The sequence below is a fragment of the Clarias gariepinus genome, chromosome 15, assembly GCF_024256425.1.
Source record: "Clarias gariepinus isolate MV-2021 ecotype Netherlands chromosome 15, CGAR_prim_01v2, whole genome shotgun sequence".
Classification (NCBI taxonomy): domain Eukaryota; kingdom Metazoa; phylum Chordata; class Actinopteri; order Siluriformes; family Clariidae; genus Clarias; species Clarias gariepinus.
In genome coordinates this window covers 22411577-22434922 of record NC_071114.1, presented here as the reverse complement: position 1 = coordinate 22434922, position 23346 = coordinate 22411577, and the positions used below count along the sequence as shown (strand labels likewise).

Genomic DNA, 23346 nt, shown 5'->3' with positions numbered 1-23346 from the left:
AACACACAGATTGTCAAAACCCTTCTCACAGAAACCTAGTGTTTCTCTGTGCTGTCGAAAGTCAATTGACTTACAGAGGTGCTGGAGTTGAGAGAAATCTGATCATCATCCAGGCCCAACGTTGGTGCATCTTTGCTCCCGAGGCTTTGGAGTTTATCAGCAAGCAACCTGCGCTGGGCCTCGAGCCGGGCACGTGCCACCATCGATGTCACCACCTGTTGTCTGCTGTCCTCGAGAGCGTTGCGCTTGCTGAACTGGTACACTCTGGTTAAAAGCATGGTTAGCGCATTATTGCAATAGTGACTAGAAAACTTTAAGTTCAAATGAAAGAACTACCAGAGAATCAGCATTCAGCTGATATGTGTGGACTGGTTTCCCAAAGTAGGCTCTAGACTCCACAACAACCCTGACCAGATTAAAGTGGCTAATGAAGATGAATGAAAGGCAGAGATGCTAATCAATGGGCTGCTCTCAGATTCTAATGAGAATAAATACTTTATTATCCACAGGAGCACCACAGAAAAGGCCGTAGACAAGATTCACGGACAGGGCTACAATCAATTCAAAGATTGTATACCTTTTGCAATTATGTATGCATTGTTTTCCAAAAATACAATAATTTCTCAATTTAGCAAATTATTTTATAATGGGTATTCTGCAGAATGATATGGGGTGTTAAAAAACAACAATTGACTGATGCTGGTCACAGTCTTGTTTAAGTCTTTTTACTGATTTAGCTGAAAAAGTAGAAGTATATTTTGTATATACATATATCAATCTGTCATAACATTAAGGCCACTGACAGGGGAAATGAATAATTGCTCAAATTGCTAAAAATGTTTATTCTGGTTTCAATAAAAAGTTATGAGAACACACACAGTGCATTGCAGTTTGTTGTGTAGTTGCAGACTGATCAGGACTCATATCCAATGCCAAATGTGCCCTACTTACACACGAGCCTCAGAACTTGACCAAGGAACGATGAAATAAGGTGGCCCGGTCTGAGGAATCACGTTTTATTTTATATCACACGGATGGCCTGGTGCGCATGCGTTTTAATTGGGGAAGAGATGGTACTAGGATGCACAATCGGAAGGAGAGCCAGAGGAGACAGTGTGATGCTCTGGACAATGTTCTGCTGGGAAAACTTGGGTCCTGCCATTCCATGTTGGCATTCATGTGGAGGTTACACATACCACCTATAAAACATTATGGCTTGACAAGCACATCTCTTCATGGAAACTGTGATTCCATGATGTCATTGGCCTCTTTAACTGGATTATGGTTTGAGGAACAAAACAATAACTTCGAGGTGTTGATTTTAAAGCCTTTAATTTCTCCAGATCTCTTTCAAATCGAAAAACTGTGGGATGTTCTGGAAAAACCGTTGCATATGGTATATGTGTGTGGGTGTGCATGAATACATGCTGAGCTCTGACAGATGTTAGATCGTAATCTTTAAGGCAATAAGAGTTACAGAGCTAATACTAGGCCAGTCATTAATTACACACAACATTAACTAATTAAATTAAGCAGTAACCTCTAACAGTGCTGGACAGGCATATAAACCAAGACAAATTAGCACAGCGCTTCACTCCACGTATCTAATATAGTATCCAAACCTCACCTCTGGCCAGCTTTATCCAAGCTCTCGTCAGCCTCCAGGTCCATCTCCAGCTGGTTAACAGTGGCCTGTTGTGTTCCCAGCATCGCTGCTATGTTGAGAAGCTCCTCCTCAATAGCCGTGAGCCTGACACCATAAAAAAGAAGGGCATGATAGAGTCATTGCAGTGAGAAGCTATAACTGTGCTTGATTATAGGCAATGCATTATTAATATAGTTCCTTTAGGCCACGTAGTTGCTGACAAATGATAAAGTAATAAAAAGATGGCATATATAACAAGTCACATAGAACAAGAAATGCACTAAAATGCTGACTGAAACACATTACATATATAACTCAATTTGGAATGAACAGATAATGTGTTGAAACAGACCCATTAATATTAGATATACTATTAATTTTTTGATATCTAGTATGTAAGTGAGGGAGCACGCACCGGTGCTGTATTCCTTCCAAAGTGAGTTCATTTAATTCCAGCTCTTCAGGCTTCAAACGGTCATCATCCTCCAGCAGAGTGCTATCAAACTCCACACACGCTGGTACTTCCACTCTCGTTCTGTACACACACATACGCATACAAACATCAGTTCCTGTAACCCTGGCCAAAACATACAGAGGTTCATATGATGTTTACTACATGGCTATACTGTATGTACAGTACATGGCCAATCAATTGATTTTGACCGGCTGAGATTTCTCAGTTTTATTTAAAACTTTATACCACAGCATAAAGTTCTCCAATCTATAGGGACAAAAGACAGGTGTACTTAATAATAAGCTCAATGTAATGTGTTATTAATTCTATATTATACAACAGTTACAACAGTACAACCGAGTAATCCGCTTGCAGGCATTCCACGAATGACAATAAGAGAGAACTGGGACTGCGCTGAGACATTTAATTATAGGAATCAGTTTATGTCACAGATGTTTTAACATTTAAAATTACACTAACTGTCGATTGCCACCATGGGTGAATGTCGGCCAGAACGATCTGTAGTATTGAGACTAGAGCAGCTACCTGACAAAACCTGTCCTGGAAGAACCTACTTTCAGGAAGATTTCAGGAAGGAGATATCTGTAGGCTGTCTAGATTCCGGTAAAAATATGACTGGGCCTCCGAGTGGCGCAGTGATAAAGTGCTCGCCCTATCATCCGGAGATTGCGAGTTCGAATACCGGGTGGGTGAAGCTGATTGGCTGAGCTCTTTCAGAGGGGAGCGAGGAGAGGTACTTAGTGCTCCCACATTAATTACAACTTTACAGCATCTGTGAGTGGATAGCGCTGTCCTCTGAGTGTTACACCGCCCCCAACGGTGTCTGAGCGAGCAGTTCGAAAAAAGATGCAGTCGGCTTGCGTCATGTGGTTCGGAGGAAACACGTGATGGTCTTCGGTAAGTAGTAGTAGCCTTAATGTGGAGCGCTCTAGTGATGGAGAGGAATTGGGAGAAAATCATGGAAACCCACAACCCCCAAAAGTACGACTGTTTCTATTTGCTATACTGTAGTGAATAAAAGTACCTAACTTTTTTTATTGACATTCTAATAAACTTTGCTTGCATAGCTATATTGCTGTGGTATAAGAAATATACTATTCTTATTCTCATGTAACAGCTTTGTCATGTTTTATTCATTTCACAAAACAACTAGTATTGCCAAGGATCAGACAACATTATACAAATTGATAAAAAATATATTAAATATTTGTAGGACGTTTTAACAGATCACTCTCAGATCCTAATGCATATTATAAACTCACATCCGTTCAGTTTTATATATAAACCTATAAATATAAGATGTAAATTTGATTTTTTTTTAAAAAGGAATAGATTTACAAATTTCTTCCGTTATCGGTTTATCGCTAATAAGCATGTTGGAGGAGACAGTGGTGAGGAAAATCTCCCTGAAAAGACGCGAGGAAAAACCCTTGAGAGAAACAAGATTTAAAGGGGAACTTTTAAGGCGTAGGTTCAAAACTGTTCATGTAAATTTAGGTCTTATTAGAGGCTGGCACACTTGGTGGCTAAATCTGCAAATAGTAACTGAAAAAAAAGCATGCGTGCAATAACACATTTTATCTCCACTGTTAAAATAAAATAACAGTAATATTCTTCAACAATTCTCAATTAACTTAAACTTTTCTTAAGCTACTTATATCAATTCATTGTAGACTTTTTAGGTCATTTAAATAAACTGACTAAAATAGTTGATGTTCCTGAATATTTGACTGGCACATGCCATACTAGGACAGAACACCAAATGACTGATTTAAGACACAGAGCCTTTTGAATTAGCAGCAAACGTCGAGCAAGTATAGACCTCCCATTGTCCTGATTGTATGGATGTTTGCAAGTTTAAACTAAACCTATCTGCATTTTTTAATAATCCTGTTCTTCCCAATACAGTAACTCTCTTCTCATGCACTAGGTGGAGATCCAGTTAAAAAAAAATGTTAGGAGCACTGTTTTCTCATACAGCAGAGGAGAAAAACAAACTCGCTGCCTTAATGCCAGAGCTCTGGAGACAAGTAATGGTTAGAAGAACTCTGGCGTAACTCTTAGCTCTAATGAGCAATCCATCCAATCTGCTGCATGAGACCACTATTGCAGAACAGACTACGCTCAGCAGCAGGCCATGCATGCCTCAGCGGTCTTTCTCAGGTCTAAGCCTACTATCAGCCTTATATGCGAGAACAGCATTTCAATTGATAGTTTGTTATTATACTTCTCTGTATACATTGATCAACTACAGTATAACATTAACAACACATAACATCAACACATTAAAACTGATTATCAATGATATACTGGTAAACTAGTAGCAGAGTCACGGGCATCCAAAGCTTACCCATGCCCATTGGGACCAAAAGCCAGCTCATCCGCCCCAATCCCAAACCAGGACTCCAAACTCCTCAGATCCCAATCTGATTGAACACCCATTGGATTCACTGGACAAGCAAATCTAATCCACAGAGGGCCCCACCCCGCAACCCACACCACCCAAAGGATCCAGAACAAATGTCCTGGTGTCAGTCACCACCCCACACCCTGAAAAGCCAAGAACTGAGGGGCCAGAGCTGCCCTGGTGGGACAAGGGAACCTTCACAAAACTTGCTAGATTGTTTTGTGTTGTAATGACTGATCAGTGTATTTACTGTACAGTACTTAGTATCCCTACACTCAAACATTTTCACAACGGTATATGATCACCCTTTTTTCCAGTAGACTAATACAAACGGGTCAAAATTGTGACACTAATCTTGTGCAAATCTGGATGCGCTGGTGAAAACTCTTGTCACTGGCTTTCTATCCCTAAGCAGGAATCTACAGTATCTCACGCTAGTTAATGAGTATGTGATAGATATCCAGGAAGCTATTTGGGAAAATTCCCATAAGATGTCACTGTGGATGAATTCCATCACTTGCTCACTCACTCACTGTCACAGTCACTGGACAGCCTGGAGCCCATCCCAGGAAACTTAAGGCATGAGGCGGGATACACCCTGGTCAGGGTGCTAATCCAACGCAGGGGACACACACATACACACACACTCACTCATACACAACAGGCAATTTAGGAACGGCAATTTACATTTCTTTGGACTGTGGGAAAAAAATGGAGTACCCGGAGAAAAACCCACCAAGACGGGAGAACATAAAAACTCCATGCACCTGTCTGGGAAGCGAACCCAGACCCTGGAGGTGCAAGGCAACAGTGCTAACCTCTATATATATATATATATATATATATATATATATATATATATATAATATCTTTTTTGATATCTTACAATAAGAATACCAATTTACTGTGTGTAAATTCAGTCTACATGGATATGTTTAAAACATACAGTAGAATGCTCTTTCACCCTATCCAAGTAAAATGTTTTTACAGATTAATGGATAGCTACTGTGTGTTAGCTATATGATATAAGCCTTATGTCAAATTGTTCATAATGCTCCTGCACTGCATTTTATCATAATCCTTTTGGGTGAAATATATGCAAATAAAGAAACATATTTTAGTTTGGTAACATCTATAGGTTTATTTTTGGTTTGGTTAAGAACTTTCATAACCTTTAAATACAGAGTAATTGATGTTTGCAATTCATGCTTTTTGACCGTATGATCTACAAGATTTCCAAAACTCAAAAAATAATACTATAAGTTTTCCACTTAAATATTTTATTCCTGTCTCTGCCAGGTATCAAGAGACCCAATTACAGCTGAATCCATTAAAATCCATGATATGTACTGGACTGAGTTGTGGAGCAAGAGCAAGAAAAGTTATTTTAATGACTACACCGCAGGAAGAAACTTATTGTCTACAGTAGCAAATTATGTCAAGAAGACTGATCAGTGCAAATATCAGGTCAAAGCAGTGTAGCTTTAATACTTTTGCTTTCATTTTTCAATCTGTTCCTATTTCAGTCTCTGTACTTGTTCTGGTTTTATATCCCTTGTGGTTACACCTGTGCCTAGTTTGTCTGATTAAATTCTGATGGCTTTAATTTGTGTTCAATAGCAAACATGGAAAGCTATATAAACTCTACTTGCTGTTCCATCATACCGATTGCTTCCTCTCTGACTTTTGGCAGCTTTGATAACCTCCGGAACCCTGTCTTGGTCAATGCTACCCTGTTACTTATTACTTTCCTATGGTCAGTTGTTTTTATACTTTGTCCCTAAGAGTTGGACCATTAAGACTTGCACTGCAAGCATAAACTATAAACTATAATAAATATTTATTACTTGTGATAGTACATACACTATAAAAATGCTTTTTGCCCAATTTTAAAGGAAAAAAAAACCTTCAGTCATGTACTCACAATGTTTTATAATCTTTAAACCGTTGTATACTGTACAATACAGCTACAAATTTCAAATTCACTGCCTGGCCAAAAATAACTCTAACTTTTTTCGAATTATTGGCGTATTATTAAACCTAATAAAAAATGCTTAATGAAATGCTGCATCAAAAAAAATCTTCACTAGAACTTTAACAAAATACAGGGCAGTTCCTGTATGTGATGAAAACAATGAGGCTCAGCAACATTAACTGGCAATAAATTGAAGTCGGCTGAATGACCAGTTTATAACGTCAATAGAATTTTTTTCCTCCCTGATAGCAAGACCATATTCCAGGACTCAATTTGTGTAAGAGTAATTCTGGGAGAAACCCTAATGTATACTTGTGGACAGAACAACAACTTATTATTTCCACAGAAGAACCAAATTACACAAAGAAAACAGTGATTACCACTGGCTAAATCTTAATGATATTACTAATCACCCTTAATCGCAGGATTTTATCTTAAGTTGACCTAGACAAAGTTGACACAAAGCAAACAGTTAAATGTATTCACTCTCCTGTTATAATCGTAAAAGAAAATTTGAATATTCAAACTCAAACATCATTTTATAATGACTCTTAATCAGTAAATAGCCATGATACTCAATAGAATAGTGAAAAGCAGTGAAAAAACGCTATAAACGCTGTCTAAGTTTAGACAGCCGTAGGCAAATTAAACAGGGGAAAAAAATCCTAATTGGTGAAGGCTAACCAGACCTGCTGAATAAAATTAGGGTAAACAGGCGAACTCAGAGAGCTGAACAAAGCTCTACCTGTTCTGTTGAATGAAGCTTTCATACTCTCTATGCGGCTCAATGGCTTTGATGCTATTGGTCATCTCTTTATGAACACACACCACCTCATCCTGAAGTAGACTGGTCAGGTCAAAATACTCCTGTAGAATCTCCTTCCTGGGGAAAAACATAAATTTGTTCATTACGGATTTCCACTCACATGCAGGGAAACCACTTCTCGGTTTTGCTGGTGTTTTTGGTGATAATACAGTATGAGCCCAGTCAGCTAATGACTAACGGACAGAAAGAAAAATAGCAGAAGTTTTTAGCGGTTGTCATAAGAAATTGTCAAGTGTGACCAGTTTAAGTGCTTTCTGTACTTCCTTGAATTTCAACAGTTTGGCCAAAGCAAAAGTGAAAAATGTCAGTGCAAACACAAGTTGCGAAATTTGGAATATCTGTTGCACAATGCTGCTGCCATTCATGCTCAAGCATCACGTTCAACCACAATGCACTTGTTTAACCTGATAATACTGACGTTTACACAGCATGAGCATCTTTCTTTACAAACTGGCTTTTATGATGTGTACGACAGCAAAACTACACATAACCACAGTGGAACAAATAATCAACATATTAATAGGGTTTTTAAATGATATTATAACTGAATTTATACTACAGAATACATATTTTATATTGGAGAAGGCCATGGGAAAAAAAACTAACAGCCTAGCAAATAAATTCCAATTATATTTAATGTAAAAGTATACGGCACAGATTGCATGGAATAGCACAGTGCAAATATATTTCTAATACAGAACTATAAAGTAAAAATCACATTATTACTGCGCTTAAGCTTGGTTTTTAAGAGTCTTTACACGACTTCCATTTTATACTAATAGAAGCTTTAAGAAGAAGTTCATCTAATGTGACCACAAGAATGAGACCTCTTATCTGAAATCCATCTGCACGCTATACGTACTTTGCATCTATTAGCATGCACGTAGCTTCTGTGTTTAAATGTTGTTAAACCCCATAAAGGAAATAGAAACACCAACCAGAGATCACATTTGCATCTTCAAACATACTTTTAATTTGAACTAGGACAGCAGTAGAGCTAACACCACTGCTACTTGCAAATGTAAGCATTTTGACTCACAGAATGAGCACCATCTCCTCCTGCAGCGTCTGCAAAGTGGTGAGCAGTGCTGGCTGGCTGCGGCCAAAGTGCTGCTGATGATGCACCTGAGCCGCCTTCACTGCCAGCACGTACTCATTGTGGTGCTCATGAAGCTTCAGCGTGGCTTTGATGTAGCGCTCCTTGGCTTTCTCACGGTCTTTGTCTGGGCCGGACAAAGGACACAAAAACAGAGAAATGCACACATGCTTAGAGAAAAAGCTCCTGTAAATTCTGTCTCATACTTACAATTCAAATGACATACAAATAAGGTATAACCTCATTATTCAACACCCTTTTTGACACCGACAAGCTCGTTGAAACGAGGGGTTGTGATTTGTTTGGCACATTGTGTACTCTGAACAAAGGCAGTTCCTCTGATTATGAGTGCTCTGGGCATTTGTGTGCTATTTGCATAACATTTGGCATTTAGAGTGGAAGTTAAGGAAGACGAGGATACAAAGGGAAATGATAAGCAACCGTGTGTGCTACCTTTACTCGCCTCCTGATATTTCTTCTTGGCCTGGGATGCGTCTCGCACCAACTGCTTGTAATTAGACTTCAGGCGGTCCAACTCAGTTTGGGTGACCTAACCTTCCACAACAGGGCAAGATGAGAGAATCAGTTAGACAATCAAGCACTGAATTAGGATGGTCATGCAAAGGAGTGAGGAAGAAGTGTCTCTGTTGTTTGTACAGATGTAAATGGGTTAGACTGAAAGCCAAAACGACACCAACTAACTCGGAAAAAAAGAATTGCATAGTATCTTACGGCCTGTGCATTCTTTTGTACAAAATTAACTTTAGAAAATTATATTAAAACTAGTTAATCTGCTAAATACAGATCTTTACTAAATAAGGATAAAAATGACAAGGAAAATATAATAAGGAAAAATTATCAACTTTGGGGTGGTACAGTAACAGTACTCAAGAGTGCTCATACAGTATCTGGCCACCAAAACACACTACCCTGACTTATATCCTACTCATTTGTCAAACAATAACATTATTATTTATTAAAGAACAACATAGTGTACTTTTGTGATTATGCTTTAATATTGTGGAACTGCCAGAAAACCTAAATTTGCAACTTTACCTCTGACAAAGCACTGACACTGGAGACTCCTTCCAAAAAGAGATAATTATTTAATTATTAAACATGCACTGTGCTCTACACTTATGCAAAACATCTACATACACATAAGAGACACATTGTTTTTTTTTCAGGAAAGCATGCATTTTTTTTGAGCTTATATTCAAAAAAAGCAAAAAAAAAAAAAAAGAGTCACAGAGGTAGAGCATGAGGTTTTTAATTTCCTGCGACGTGAGCTTAGCCATGACACGCTTAAAGCAAGGTCATGTTCATTTAAACTGAATGCACACTAAACAACTTTCTCTAAATTGCTGACCCACTTAAATTTAGTTCCTTGCAATTTTCATCCTCTACTTAAAGCTCCCATATTTGACTTTTTTCTTTCTTTAACAAGCAGGCATCAGTATCCCAAAGGTCCCCCAAAGTGGATCTGTTAATGCTCCAGCTGAAATAACCCTTTATACCTTAAACTGCCTCTTTTGAACTGCTCCTCTAAACATACCAATTTAATGTCTATGTAAATGAGCTACTGCCTGCATTGCTTTAGAAGATACTTACAGTAAGCCCATGTCTTTCAGTTTCAAGCTACATTTGAACACAATGCCGGATATATAAGATATCCGAGAACAAGTAACACATCAGGAAGTTGGAGATGAATAACAGCTGATTTGGATATTAATGTAAGAGATTTGGTTACCTTGATACACTTTTGCCTCCCCATGAAAATGAGAGTAAGTAAAGATAAGCATCAAAATGCTATTTTGAACATGACATTTACATTCATGTTTTAAATGAATTCTAGGTAAAACATGGAGCAAGCTCGTATTACACTATGCTGTTTGTTAGGCTGAAATTACCAATGAATAAACCGATCCTTCTCATAAGAAACCAACTTTAATATATGGGTTTTAAAAGTTGAAAAATCAAGCACAAAATAAACCCTAATGCCAATGATTTATTTGTGGCTAACTACTGTAGGTAAAACTACCAGCCATTAGCTCCAAAATGCACCAAAAATTCATGAGTCCTCTAATGGATTTCCAGGAGGAAGTCAAAAGCATCAAATACGGAAGTATGTAAGACACAAAGATGACTAACCAGAAAGAAAAATAATAATGAGAACCTGACAAACGTTATACCCAGGATCTAATCTAAATAAATACACAGGTGACCTCTGGCAAAAAAAGAAGAATATGTAGGCCTATATGCCTCTAGATTTGGCTCTAATATCTCTCATTTTCTCTGATAATAGTAGACAGAAAAAGCGCTTTCATAAAAGTTCCAATCCACCTTTACGACTGACACGTTTAAATTAAACAAGAATTACACTGATACTGATCTTTAAAGAGCCCACTGATCAGACCTGTAAGTGACTGTCGAAATAAAGTAACTGAAAACTCATTTGTACCTCTACTTGCTCATTTCGTTCATCGCCTGCCAGAGAGATGGCAAATATTCTTCTGCATGATATGAACACTTTACTCTATGGAAGATTTGAAACCATCCCAAAAAGTTGAAGATAGAAAAGAAATCCCAGACAGTGGCAAGTCCAGGCCTGCTGTGCCGGCTCATACCTCGACCCGCAGTAATGATCTGTGGACTTCTCCCTTTCATTATGAAAAGGCATGTGTGTACACCAAAGCAAAAACTACACTAGTGTGTAAAGATAATGTCGACAAGGGCCACGCAGGTGTTTTTGTGTTAATATTAACAGACTTAAAATGATTGTTTTGTGCTTTGTATTCATCCTTTGGCTTAAATGTTAGTACTATAATCTTAATTAAGCTTCGCATTAATTCTGCGACAGCTGCTCATGATATAAAGTGTTGAAATGTAATGCTTTACAGGATTCACATCATACTCCCTCTGCATGCCAAACACACTAAACACACACAAAAAAAACCCCACAACATTAATTTATACTTTTATGGGACAAAATACAGTATACATAGTCTATCTATGATTTATTTCTCTTTTAAGGGCTTTTATTACACTCATAACTGTATTTCACACCAGCCTTTATATTTATCGTCGATGACGATTTACGGACATGTCAATGACATCAAGTTATAATATTATCTGACATGACCCAGTTATGACTCAAGTTCTCCAGATTAACTAAGTGTCAATGATATAACAGATTGGATGACCGTTAATTTTCTTTTACTAAATTCAGATAAGACAGAGATATTACTTATTGGCCCAAAAACCAGTTCACAACAGCTCTCACAATTCAGCTAGGATGTTCTATTACTACCATCGTGACAGTGAAAGACCTGGGCGTAAAATTAGACAGTAACTTATCCTTTGAAAATCATATTTCCAATATCACAAAAACAGCCTCTTTCCACCTTATAATATATTAATATATATTTAATATATTAAATATTGCCAAGCTTAGAAACATTCTATCTTTTGCAGAAAAGCTGGTTCATGCATTCATGACCTCCAGACTTTACTGTAATGCATTCCTAGGTGGTTGTCCTGCATCCTCAATAAACAAGCTACAGTTAGTCCAAAATGCAGCTGCCAGGGTTCTCACTAGATCCAGAAAATATGATCATATAACCCACCATTATTATCCCTGCACTGGCTACCTGTTCAGTTTAGAATGAATTACAAACTAGCATTGCTTACATGCAAGGCTCTAGATGGATTAGCTCCCACAGATCTAGCCGGTCTTCTGACCCATTACAATCCACCACGCTCCTTAAGATTGCAAAACTCCGGACTTTTGGTAGTTCTCAGAATATCAAAAAAACTACAAAATGGGGTAGAGCGTTCCCATATTTAGCTCCTAAGCTTTGGAATAGGCTTCCAGACAGTGTTCGGGGGTCAGACACAGTCTACCAGTTTAAAAGTAGACTTAAGACACATTTCTTTAATTTGGCATACACCCAATTCATTCCTCAACCTCCAGTATATCCAAAGGCACAATCCTATCTAGTGCTGCTAATATTCAGAACAGCATCTACACTACTTCTTTTCCACCTGTTCTTCTTTTCTCTACCCATCCCAAGGCATCTGTGCCAGATCCAGTAGACGAAGGCCAACCCTGCGAAGATCTTGAGGCATCCAGAGAAGGACCACCTCCAGCTCCTCCAGCTGGATGCTTCAAGATGGTTTGGATCCACACATGCTGCTCCTGAGCTCCCAGTGATCCTGACCACACCCCGCCCCCCGTCCTATGATGTTATACTTCTGTTATACTGAACTTACTCAACAGCCTAACACAAATGATGTCATTATATAATTCCTGTTATCCGATATCACCCAATTGAGTCTGGTTCCTCTTAAGGTTTCTCCCTATTGCCATCTCAGGGAGTTTTTCCTTCCGCCCACCGTCACCCTCTGCTTGCTCATCAGGGACAATCTCATAATCTTATTATTATCTAAAAACATTATTTCTCACTTATACACATTTTCATAATTTTTCTTTCATTTTGTGAAGCTGCTTTGAGACAATGACCATTGTTAAAAGCGCTATAAAAAATAAAATTGATTTGAAGGACTCTTCCTTACTGAACACTCTGAGATTGAAAGGAAAGCAGCCTCAGCCTCCATTCTTCATTCCACTCTTTTTGCTGCTGCAACTATTGCTAGTGTTGTTAATGTGGTTTTAGCAGGAATAAACTAACGTAGCTGCCCAAATATCTTCTTAGCCACACATACCAGCCACACTATTAATTCAATCCCTTTCAATCACCTGCAGATAATAGTTTAGGAGAACACTCTGCCTTTTAAGATGGGGTTCTAGTTTTGCAGAGGACATAATCTCTAATTCTGACTTTCTATCCACCTGCAGACTAAAGCCAGATCCCCTTTCTTTTCACGTAACACATTCCACTACTGCTTTTTCACTTCCATTTGTGTTGCTTGCACGTTCATTATGGAAACTTGGCGCAACATTGGTACGCTTTCTGTCGATTAAATTGGCCTGGTGACAGAATAAGTACACTGGCTACAGCACACAGCCTTCCCTTTTCATTATTATCTGCTGGCTACACTGGCATGAAGACAAACCGGCATACTTCGGTTGGCACCGATGCTTATCGGATCTATATTCATAACTTTATCGCACGTCAGAGTTGACACCTTTCCTAAATATAAAAGGACTGAAATTCTTGTGTGCGGAGAACCAACAATAATGCAGTGAAATCTATTAAGAATTAAAAAGATAAAAGCCAACAAAAGTAATGAGTCCAAAAAGTAAATCCAAAAGGTATAAAGCGTGGTAGAAAAGATACAAGGTGCTATTAGTTTAATATTCGTTTAATATTCGTTTATATCTTTTTATTCATCTGCCATGTTTCAGATGACTGCAGAAATTCTCATCCTTGACCATTAAAGTGGACTGGGACGGTGTGAAACGGCGTCCTGGCTCCTTCGATGAACAGGTACATATTTCGATTGGCACTTCACACCAAAGGTTCTATTAAAAGAATCTTTGAATAAAAAAACACATGGTGTGCACTTTAGTTTCTAACCTTGTGGGTGAAAAAGCTTTATGCATGCCTGAGTAATCTTGAGGTGTTATTTTTCTTTGCTGTATCTTTACATTGTGGTTTAGTATCTTTAGGGTTGCACCCCTGCCAAATCCCACTTTAACCTCTGGTTAACCGTTTTGTTTTTTTTTAACATGCATGTTTCATCCAAGGGCATACGTGTTTTTTTCTTCTTCTTCTTTAGTGTAATACTCATCCATACAGCTGATTCAAATCGGATTAATTAGGTGTTACAAACATTTTCTATAATTAGAAGCTGTAACAGGAGTGGCAGCACACGAAGGTTTATCTGAATGCTTTTGCTTTTATATATGACCTGAAAACAGATTCACAGAAACCTTTATGATAAATGCTCCACATAAATAAATAAAAAAATAGATAATATGGTAATTTTGTTCTGTATGGAGATGTTTAGTTGGTTCTTGATTTTTCCACTATAGGACAAAGGTGTTTCCTGGTTATATTTTGTTGCTTTATCAGCTACAAGAAAGAGGGGAAATAAGAGCAACAACCCAAATGAACGTGCTGTTCTTGAAAAACAATCAATTCCAGGGTGCTAAAGGGCCTTTAGTAATACAACCAGAAGACACAATGCTAAGCCAATAATTATTGCTTTCAGCTGTTGAAATTAATCACATGTAGAAACTCACATGTAGAGTCTTTCGACACTACCAACGGTTACTTTATGGCTTCAGAAAACTACCAGATGAAGAAAACCCTGATGTGTGTCACAGAGACACAGCAATGGAACATTCTTACATCGTTAAGCTTCAACATCCCCCAAATACCATGCGTTTCTATTCCTTTGTCCTTTCTACCTTTCATCAGCAATATGTTACCATTCATTCAGTTTAATGGTCCATAAAATAACAAACAGTTTGTTTTCCACTTCATTTGGATAGGCTCATAGTTCTCCATTCCAGTCTTATGACCCCATGTGCTGCACATGTGCTTTACTTGCATCAAAACAGCACATCATACATCATCAAGTCGTTCATGAGCCAAGTCAGATGTGTTCATCAGGAAAAACAAAAGGCCGGGATTGCAAGCTACTGCAGTGTTGCGCGATGATAAATACATCTCTACAAATATATTTGAGTGTGTATACTGTATATAAAAGGCGGCCTCTGTGTGCATGGAGTTTGCATGTGCTTGGTGGGTTTTCTCCAATAGTCCCAAAGACATGCATATCAGGCTAACTAGCATTCCCAAATTGCCTGTAGTGTGTGAATGAGTACACTGACACACACACACACACACACACACACACACACACACACACACACACACACACACACACACACACACAGCAGCTACTGTATACATACAGTAGTCAGGTCTCCAACAAAGAAATGAGCATTAAACTATATACTGATGCCAAGAGAAAGAAAAGGCCCACCTAATCACATAAATCACACTCTTACATTTTATATAAACCCGATAAAACAATATAAAATCATATATCTGTGGTACTGACCCTGCAAAGCTCCTGGTTGAGGTGGCTCCACTGCTCACTGTACGTCTTCTTCAGTTGCTGTTTGTCTCTGATTAGAAGTGTGAGTTTGCTAAGCGGACCCAGCATCAGGTCTTCAGAGTGCTTGCGGAGGATCCGGCTTAGGTTTTCCGTCTCGCTCACCATCACGTTCCACGACTGTTTAATGATATTTAATGACGAGATGAGATTTAATGATCAGTAGGCTTGCCTGTATCTATCTATTTCAATGTGATCAAGTTTAATATATTTCAATGAAAAAAAAAACGCTTTTAAAGAAATCACATGAGAGAATCCCTACATCTTAACCTTTATAATTAATGCACAGACCCATGAATATGCATGCAACTTTTTGCGTCATCAAAACCTCTTCTTACCCTGTTGACCTATAATGGTATTATGACAAAAAGAGAGGACACATGGCTACATGAGAACCTCAGACTGGCTTAATGTTAAAATAGAAGTTTTTTGGACAGTGAAAACGGAGAAGTGGTAAACCTTTAAACATGAAGTTCAGATAAAGACTAGGACTTACTGACACGGCAGCAACTGCACACTGCAAAACAGTATCTGGAATACGCTTGAATGTATTTCAAATTTTCATTCTGACATGATAGGATATGTGCTTGACATGGTCTTTTTGGCAAACAATTTTAAATACGTATAAAAACAGATGCTTTAATTATGCAAGAACAATTTTAAGCTTTAAATCTCCTAAAAAATATTTAAAAAGGTTTAATAATCATAATCATACGGTTGGCCTATAAAGAATTAGCACCCTATATTACCCTGTATTATAAGCCATGATAATTCGGTTTTTATTTTTAGACATGCGCTTAAAGTATATCATGTTTATTATCCCCGAGTCACACAACCTCTCTGCAAACAAGCAATGTGCATTGCATGAATGTTTGCTTGTGTGATGCATACAGTGGAAGTTCCAGATAAGTTTCACTATGTTTGTGCATCAAAGGACACAGCGGATGCCTCTAAAAAGGCCTCGAAAGCAAACGTACAAACCTCGCTGCTGCATTATACTGGCTAGGAGGAAAAAAAGGTGTCCGAAAAAAACAAACTAAACATCTGGGCAAGCATTGTCCCTGCCTTCCCCTCTCACTCTGATGAAATAAAAAAGCATGAGAATCTCAGCAGTCACTAAAACATCATGACGAGAATAATCAGTGCTGCTTTTACGTCCCTGGCTCAGAACACAGCTCGGGGAATTGGAGGGGTACTGAAGCACAGCGCTTCTTAAGAGACAGCAAAATTCAATCAGCCCACTCTTGTTCAGCGGAATTATGTAATGTGAAATGGCAAATAGTGTAAACTGAGCCGGTGAATGGCAGCGCTGGTGCAGGTTTACCCTCAGCTCATTAGCCCATAATACAGAGATAATATGCTGGATTGAATGAAGTCCTGCAGGGACATGTGCATACCTTATGGAGCTGGCTGATATAATCCAAGCCTCCTCCAGGCTGAGGGCCCTCCAGTTTCTCTACCAAGGCAGCCATTTGATGCAGCTGAGCAGAGAACTCGCGGTCGCTCTTGGCTCTCTGGGTCATCCACTTCTTCATCATCTCCATAAGCCGCAGCTCAGAGTCCTGCAGCCGCAGCAGAGCAGCATGGCCCTGATGGCACCAGAGTTCCTCCCCAAAACCCATTGTCATACTGCACTACAACAGCCTAGTGGAAAACAGAGGCATTTATAAGAAAATGTGAACTCTGTGACGGAAAAGACAGGATTATAGAAGTTCATATTTTTATACCACAGCACTGCTGAATTCTCTATTCTGATTGGTCAGAAGATTGGTGACTAATTCCCTATAACAGCAGCTCTGACAATACTTCCTGATACCTTACGGTTTCCGTAATAGCAAATTACACAGAGACTTCTGCATTATGAGTGTCGTTTTTGATGTGGTGAAGGTTTCACTGAGGACATGTCTGTTTACCGTGGATGGAAGTAGTCTCCAGCGTCAGCAGTGTCAGAGGAACAACGTTTTATATAGCTGTTATAAAGTACAGGGGGAGCTTGTTTTATGGATGCTACACAATGTTAAACGTAACTATAAATGGTTTAATAATACAAAGTTCAATGTTAAAAAAACAAAAACAAAAAAATCCTTAACATTAGACCTAGAGTAGAATAAGAGAATAAAACACCTTCAGTCATGCTGTTGGCGAAAAATCAACTTCAAGCTGGTAGTTGCAACTTCACAGTAGTAGTTTCACAACCTCTTTGTTAATTTGTATCATTTTAACATTACAGCCAGTCATTACATTAATAAGTGTGATCATAGGCACCTATTCATTAGAGAAGTTGCTACTTTGATGTAAAATATTTTTTTTAAATACACGTTAATCATTATCATAAACACAAAGCGGTATGTCCAAACTTCAAAATGGATTTCATTATCTAACTCCTGGTTCAGGAAGTACTAGGAGCTCTGTTTGTCGTTAAACAGGTCAAACAGCTTAAACAGTTATGCACAGTATTAAGGATCAAACATCCTGGCAGTTAGGCGGGTTTTGCTAATGTAATATGAATCATAACTCATATCAGAAACATTATAAAAACACAATCCCATTTACCTGTGACTATCACTAATGTGAGTGACACTTTATAGCCACATGTTTGTGGACACCCATGTATGGATTTTCCCCATTGATCCTACAATAAAAGTACAAATGTAGTCTCCGGAATGTAAACCTGTTTCAGCGTGACAATGTCTGTTCACACCAAGGAGCTATTTGGCCTGGCAGACAGAGTATTGAATATTATACACAAATCCTTACATTTATTGTAGTTTCTTGGTAGTTTCAAATTTTTAAAACGATTTCATTTATTTTACTGTTGGACCAAATACAAGTCAATGCTTCAGTTTTTGTGTTGCTGAAGCAATATTTATATATGACACCTAACTTGGGAAGAAAAGCACAATTATATAACTGTGTTTTTCCTTTCCAAAAGTACAGCCACAAATAAAGAAAAAGTTCCATCCTGAGCTTTAGTTATAATCTCTGTGGAGTTTCTGTGTATGTCCTTCTCATGACTCTGGTTTCCTCTGGGTTCTCCAATTTCCTCTCCCCTCCCGAAAGCATGTTAGTAGGTGGACTGACTATCCTTAATTGAGTAAGTGGTGTGAGTAAGTTTAGTGTGTGGGTCCGTTAAAAGTACTGGCCCCATTCAACATGTCAACCAAAGACACAGGGCAATTCCATATCAAATCTCGATCTGCCCATTCTCATTGAAAGGACATGACCGCGAATCAAATACTGTATATCCGATCTAGGATCAGATATGAAAGTGTTTTAGATTCTATTAAAAAACAACAGATTTGTGCATTCAGACGGGCCTAAAAAGATCCGAATTGTGGCAAAATATTGTAAAAGAAATAGCTTGGTAAATGTAGTCATATTATTACAAATCCGATTTAGAGATGTCACATCCCTTACATGAAAATGCCATCTCCATAACGCCAGGTTATCCTTAAACATTTATTCCAAATATTTTAAAATCTACATCTTTTGTATTCATGCAAGTCTCTTCCATGGTACCAGTGTAATGTTTTCTGTGTATGTCTTTTAAATTCACAGTTTGTAGAAAATCTGTACTCACTCAGGAAAGTTTGTCTGTTTACTGTCACATCCATAATGCTGATAAAGTGTTAGATATTTTCAGGTGTTATGATTCTGTGAAATTGTTTTCACAGAAAACAATTGTTTTTAGTCGAAGACCTTACTTTTTGCAAATTAATTCACTGCTACTAAGATTGTTCGTCTCTGAGACTATTTCTTTACCAATATGAGTCCAACTGCCCCACAGTGTTCATAGAATAGGCATGGGATGACCTATGACCCTAATAACAGGTTGATGTCATTACTGAAGATGAATGAATGAATCAACAACAGTAAAATGTTCCGTGCCTGCAGTACACATCATTCCCTGTCCAAAATAAGAATAATCACATATATATTATGTGGAAAGATTTATGGTTATATCAGTAGTCAGACCAAAGGTTGTCAGTTTAAAGATTTAACTTTTTTATGTGTCTGGTAGAGTGGTCACATGGTTTTACTTTGCATATTGTAGTACTCAAAAGATCTTTCTGTTAAAGGTGTTAAAGTTGGTGGTTGACAAACTAGAGGCTGATAAGAATTTCACTTCCTTCAGGGTGGTTCTGGACTAAAAAAAAAGGATGTTGCAAATGTCTTTATTAATGCATTAACTTGTTAATATCTCTCAGTGTTATGCAAAAGGAGTTTATACGCAGACACCTTTTTTGCACACATCACTCAAGTTGCAATACAGAATGCTGACTGGGACTTATTTCATTTGGCTTTCCTCAAAACAGAATATCCTTCATTTATTCACCAGACAATACCATAAAAAAGGCCCATAATAAATCCAGACAGTCAACAATGCTGCTCAAAGCTTACATCATTCCTGAAATGGGTGGTTTTTTTTTTTTTTCAAATGTGCAAAGAGCTGGGAAAGAGCAAAAACATTGAGAAATAGTGACTGCTGCAAGAGCATAACCTTCATTCACAATAGTAAAGCAAAAAATATGAGGTACATAATACAGGGTGTCCCAAAACAAAATTGACATAATTTAAAATATTTGAGTAATTACATGTCCTGAGCAAACGAAATTAATTAGGCTCCATATATATATATATAAAAAAAAAGATTTATTTAGCAAAATTCCAACAACATATCCAAATGGATATAGACTTCACAAATGTTTAGTATGCTGTCAAGTCAGCAAGCCGAACACGCTGTAGCATATCTTGTAACAACGTAACATTCTCTGCTTGAGTTCCTTTAGGCTTGTAGGAAGAGGAGAGAATAAAGACCTGTCCCTTCACATAGTCCCATAAAAAAAATCACAAGGTGTCAAGTCAGGTGAACGGGGTGACCAGTTTAACAGCACATTGTCATTATCACTGGCACGCCTGATCCAAAAGTAAAACTTGGTTAGTTTTTATACATCTCATTAAATTTGAGATCATTTGAGCAAGATTTGGCTATGTCGTTAGACTACGAAATTATGTAAAATTTGAATGAACGGCACTCAGTAGTAAATGATTTAAGAAGGTGGCAGAGGATGTTGTTCATGGTAAAGTTTTTTTTTTATTTTTTTTACCAAGTTGCAGAATTGTGTACAAAAAGGGATTTTGTTCCACGCTCAAGCTACTATTTTCTTCCCATTATAGAAAGCCCTTGGTGAGTTAGATCCTCTCTGGCCTTCTCTCCGCCAGCCCCCCATGACCATAAGGTCACCCACAACTGCTCTGACACAATTTCTCTATCAAAACACTACAGGTGCTCTAGAGTTACCCCACAACTCTAAATAGTCTCGCCATCTTCACATTGTACCTAAAAACACATCTAGTTTCCAGGCCTTCCAGCTGTCCCAAACGTCAACTACTGTAATTGTTGGCTGTAACCTATACAAGGACGGCAGTGGTAATTACAGGACTCCTTACACCACTACCACCTGTGTGTTCCGTATTTTTTTGTTTTAACAATAATGACTTTTTTACCTGAACATAAAACAAATAAAACTTTATCATTCAGAATAATCCACACTGCAGATTTCATTCCTGACCACTTGAGGAAAAATGTAAAGAAAATAAATACTGTACATACAGAATGAATTAAAAAAATATATATATTGGATGCCTTGGGTATACTTTACAGATTTTGCGGAGGTCCCAGGACAATATTTGGTAAATGATAGCTATACAACAGGGGGCTTCGATATATGCGTTTCATTGCTGTAAAATAGAAGGCACACTAGTTAGCTGCCTGGAGACCAAGATGAACTGATTAAACCAAATTGTGGAACAAGGTGTGGTTCCTGCCTGCTTGGACTAAAAAAACTTAAAACCATACTGTTATTATTATTATAATTTTTTTTATTTTAGAATAAACCTGAAGGGCCTTGTTATAAACATTTGGATCAGACATTCAACTGAAACTACATGTAAAATAGACTGTATAACCAAATATTGTGTATATATATTTTTTTTTTTCCAATATACACCTTGAAAAAGCATTACCCCACTTTGAACTTTCCCATGTTAGTGTGTGTGGTGTATGGTATGGTGCTAACTCATGTTGAGAGCTGCATATCCTGGTTGCTTCTCCTGGTTGATGATTGTCATCTTTGTTTCTATAACTCTCATTCAGATAAATATGTCCTTTACGATAACATCTGGTTGCACCAAAGCTGGCGGCATTCAGTCCTGTTTTTTAAACCAATGATGTAAATAACAACATTTTATATTTGGAAATAAATTCTCAAACTGTATTGATTTCCCGTCATAATGAGTTCAATCTCAAATTTAAAGAACACAATTTGTTTTTGTTTTTTTAAAAAAGGAGGTGAATACTGACATCACATAACACTCTGATATTATTATCATAATTATTATTTAATAATCTAATAGAATATTAATGAGCAATTGCTTTTATCTATCTGTAATGTTTCACACTAAGGGTGAAATACAGACTTTTTCTTTTTGTTTTCTTGGTATGTTCGTTCACGAAACGTCATTACTATGAAAACTTTTTTTTTTTTTTTTTTTGCAGTCACGGAAGTTCAGCAACTTATCCTCATGAATATGAATATTACGAACCCTTCTGTCGAACAAAGTTTATGAACTCTCCGTTTAATTGATCGCAGCGTTAGTCACCTGCACTGGACTCTTTAAAAAGCGCGCAGTGGGAATATTATCCGATCTACTCCAACACTTCATACTGTAACAATGAAATCATTTCAAATACCCCACGATACAGACAGTGTTATTGATCCTCTCACCTCCTCCGGTGTCTTGTCTCAGGATGTCTGAAGGTCCATTTAATCACCACTGCATGGACGAAACAAAAGCCTGATAACAAACTGGAACAACAGACGGAAGGACTCGTATCCCCCAGTGTGGAGCGACGAGAGAAACGAGCAGAACGCAAACCACACGACCTGCGACGCCTTCCAATCTGATTACACTGTACTGAACGGTCCTCGCGGCCGAATCCTAAACCAGCCCCCTGTTGGCCTGAGTGCGCGCTGCGTAGGGCGGAGCCTCCTATTGTTTTACGTCCGAGAGGGACCATGTGGATAGGGAGAAGAGACCTGTTTGGAATTCGGCCCAGGAAGCTTGCTCTCAGAGCGGTGTTCAGGGTAATAACAACCGTTGATTCAGAAATAATCGATTTATTTAAAACCCAAATCTCTCACTCATCTACTCATCTGTCGATTGGCATTTATTAAACTATAAAATGATATTTAAAGGTAAACATAATCACATATGCTTGTAAATAGGTTTATTGTTTTGTATAGGGGCGTTAACCATGTCTCTTGTCTCTTCCTTCGTCTCTTCTCAGGAGACATAGGGCACAATGCAGGGTTCAGGATGTTAATACGTCGCAGAGCACAGATACACATACACACACTGACATGCTCATTCACACACTACACGTCTTGGACTGTGTGAGGGAACCCACCAAGCACAAAGAGAAAATACAAACCCCTTGTACACAGACCTGAGATGGGAATCGAACCCAGAAACTGAAGGTGCAAGGCGAAAGTACCAACCACTTTAAGGCCCCCATCCTTAAAATGCACCTGACGTTAAAATCAGCCATTACATAAAAACTGTGCAGTGATTAACAGGTGGCACAGTAGCTTAGGGGTTAGCACTGTTGCCTTGCACCCCCAGGTCCTGGGTTTGATTCCTGTGTCATGTCTGTTTGTATGTTCTCCCTGTGCTTGGTGAGTTTCTTCCCAAATATCTATATAATATTAGCCATGTGGTTTTAACATTCTAGCTAATCAATAGAAATGAAATACAATGAAGGAAGGTATT

General features: G+C 38.1%; 1 protein-coding gene across 2 annotated transcripts in view; it reads right to left on the bottom strand.

Moving 5' to 3' along the window:
* Positions 1-22495, bottom strand: part of fes (FES proto-oncogene, tyrosine kinase) — a 37797-nt gene extending 15302 nt beyond the window's left edge. For both annotated transcript variants that reach the window (XM_053512803.1, XM_053512804.1), the window contains exons 1-9: positions 22302-22495; positions 16911-17157; positions 15460-15633; positions 8878-8974; positions 8368-8551; positions 7248-7385; positions 2061-2180; positions 1628-1750; positions 75-264 (exon numbers count right to left, since the gene is read on the bottom strand). In XM_053512803.1, coding sequence (XP_053368778.1) covers positions 75-264; positions 1628-1750; positions 2061-2180; positions 7248-7385; positions 8368-8551; positions 8878-8974; positions 15460-15633; positions 16911-17141 — 1257 coding nt within the window. In that variant the 5' untranslated portion in view covers positions 17142-17157; positions 22302-22495. The remainder of the gene's footprint in view (positions 1-74; positions 265-1627; positions 1751-2060; positions 2181-7247; positions 7386-8367; positions 8552-8877; positions 8975-15459; positions 15634-16910; positions 17158-22301) is intronic.
* Positions 22496-23346: the final 851 nt, after the last annotated feature.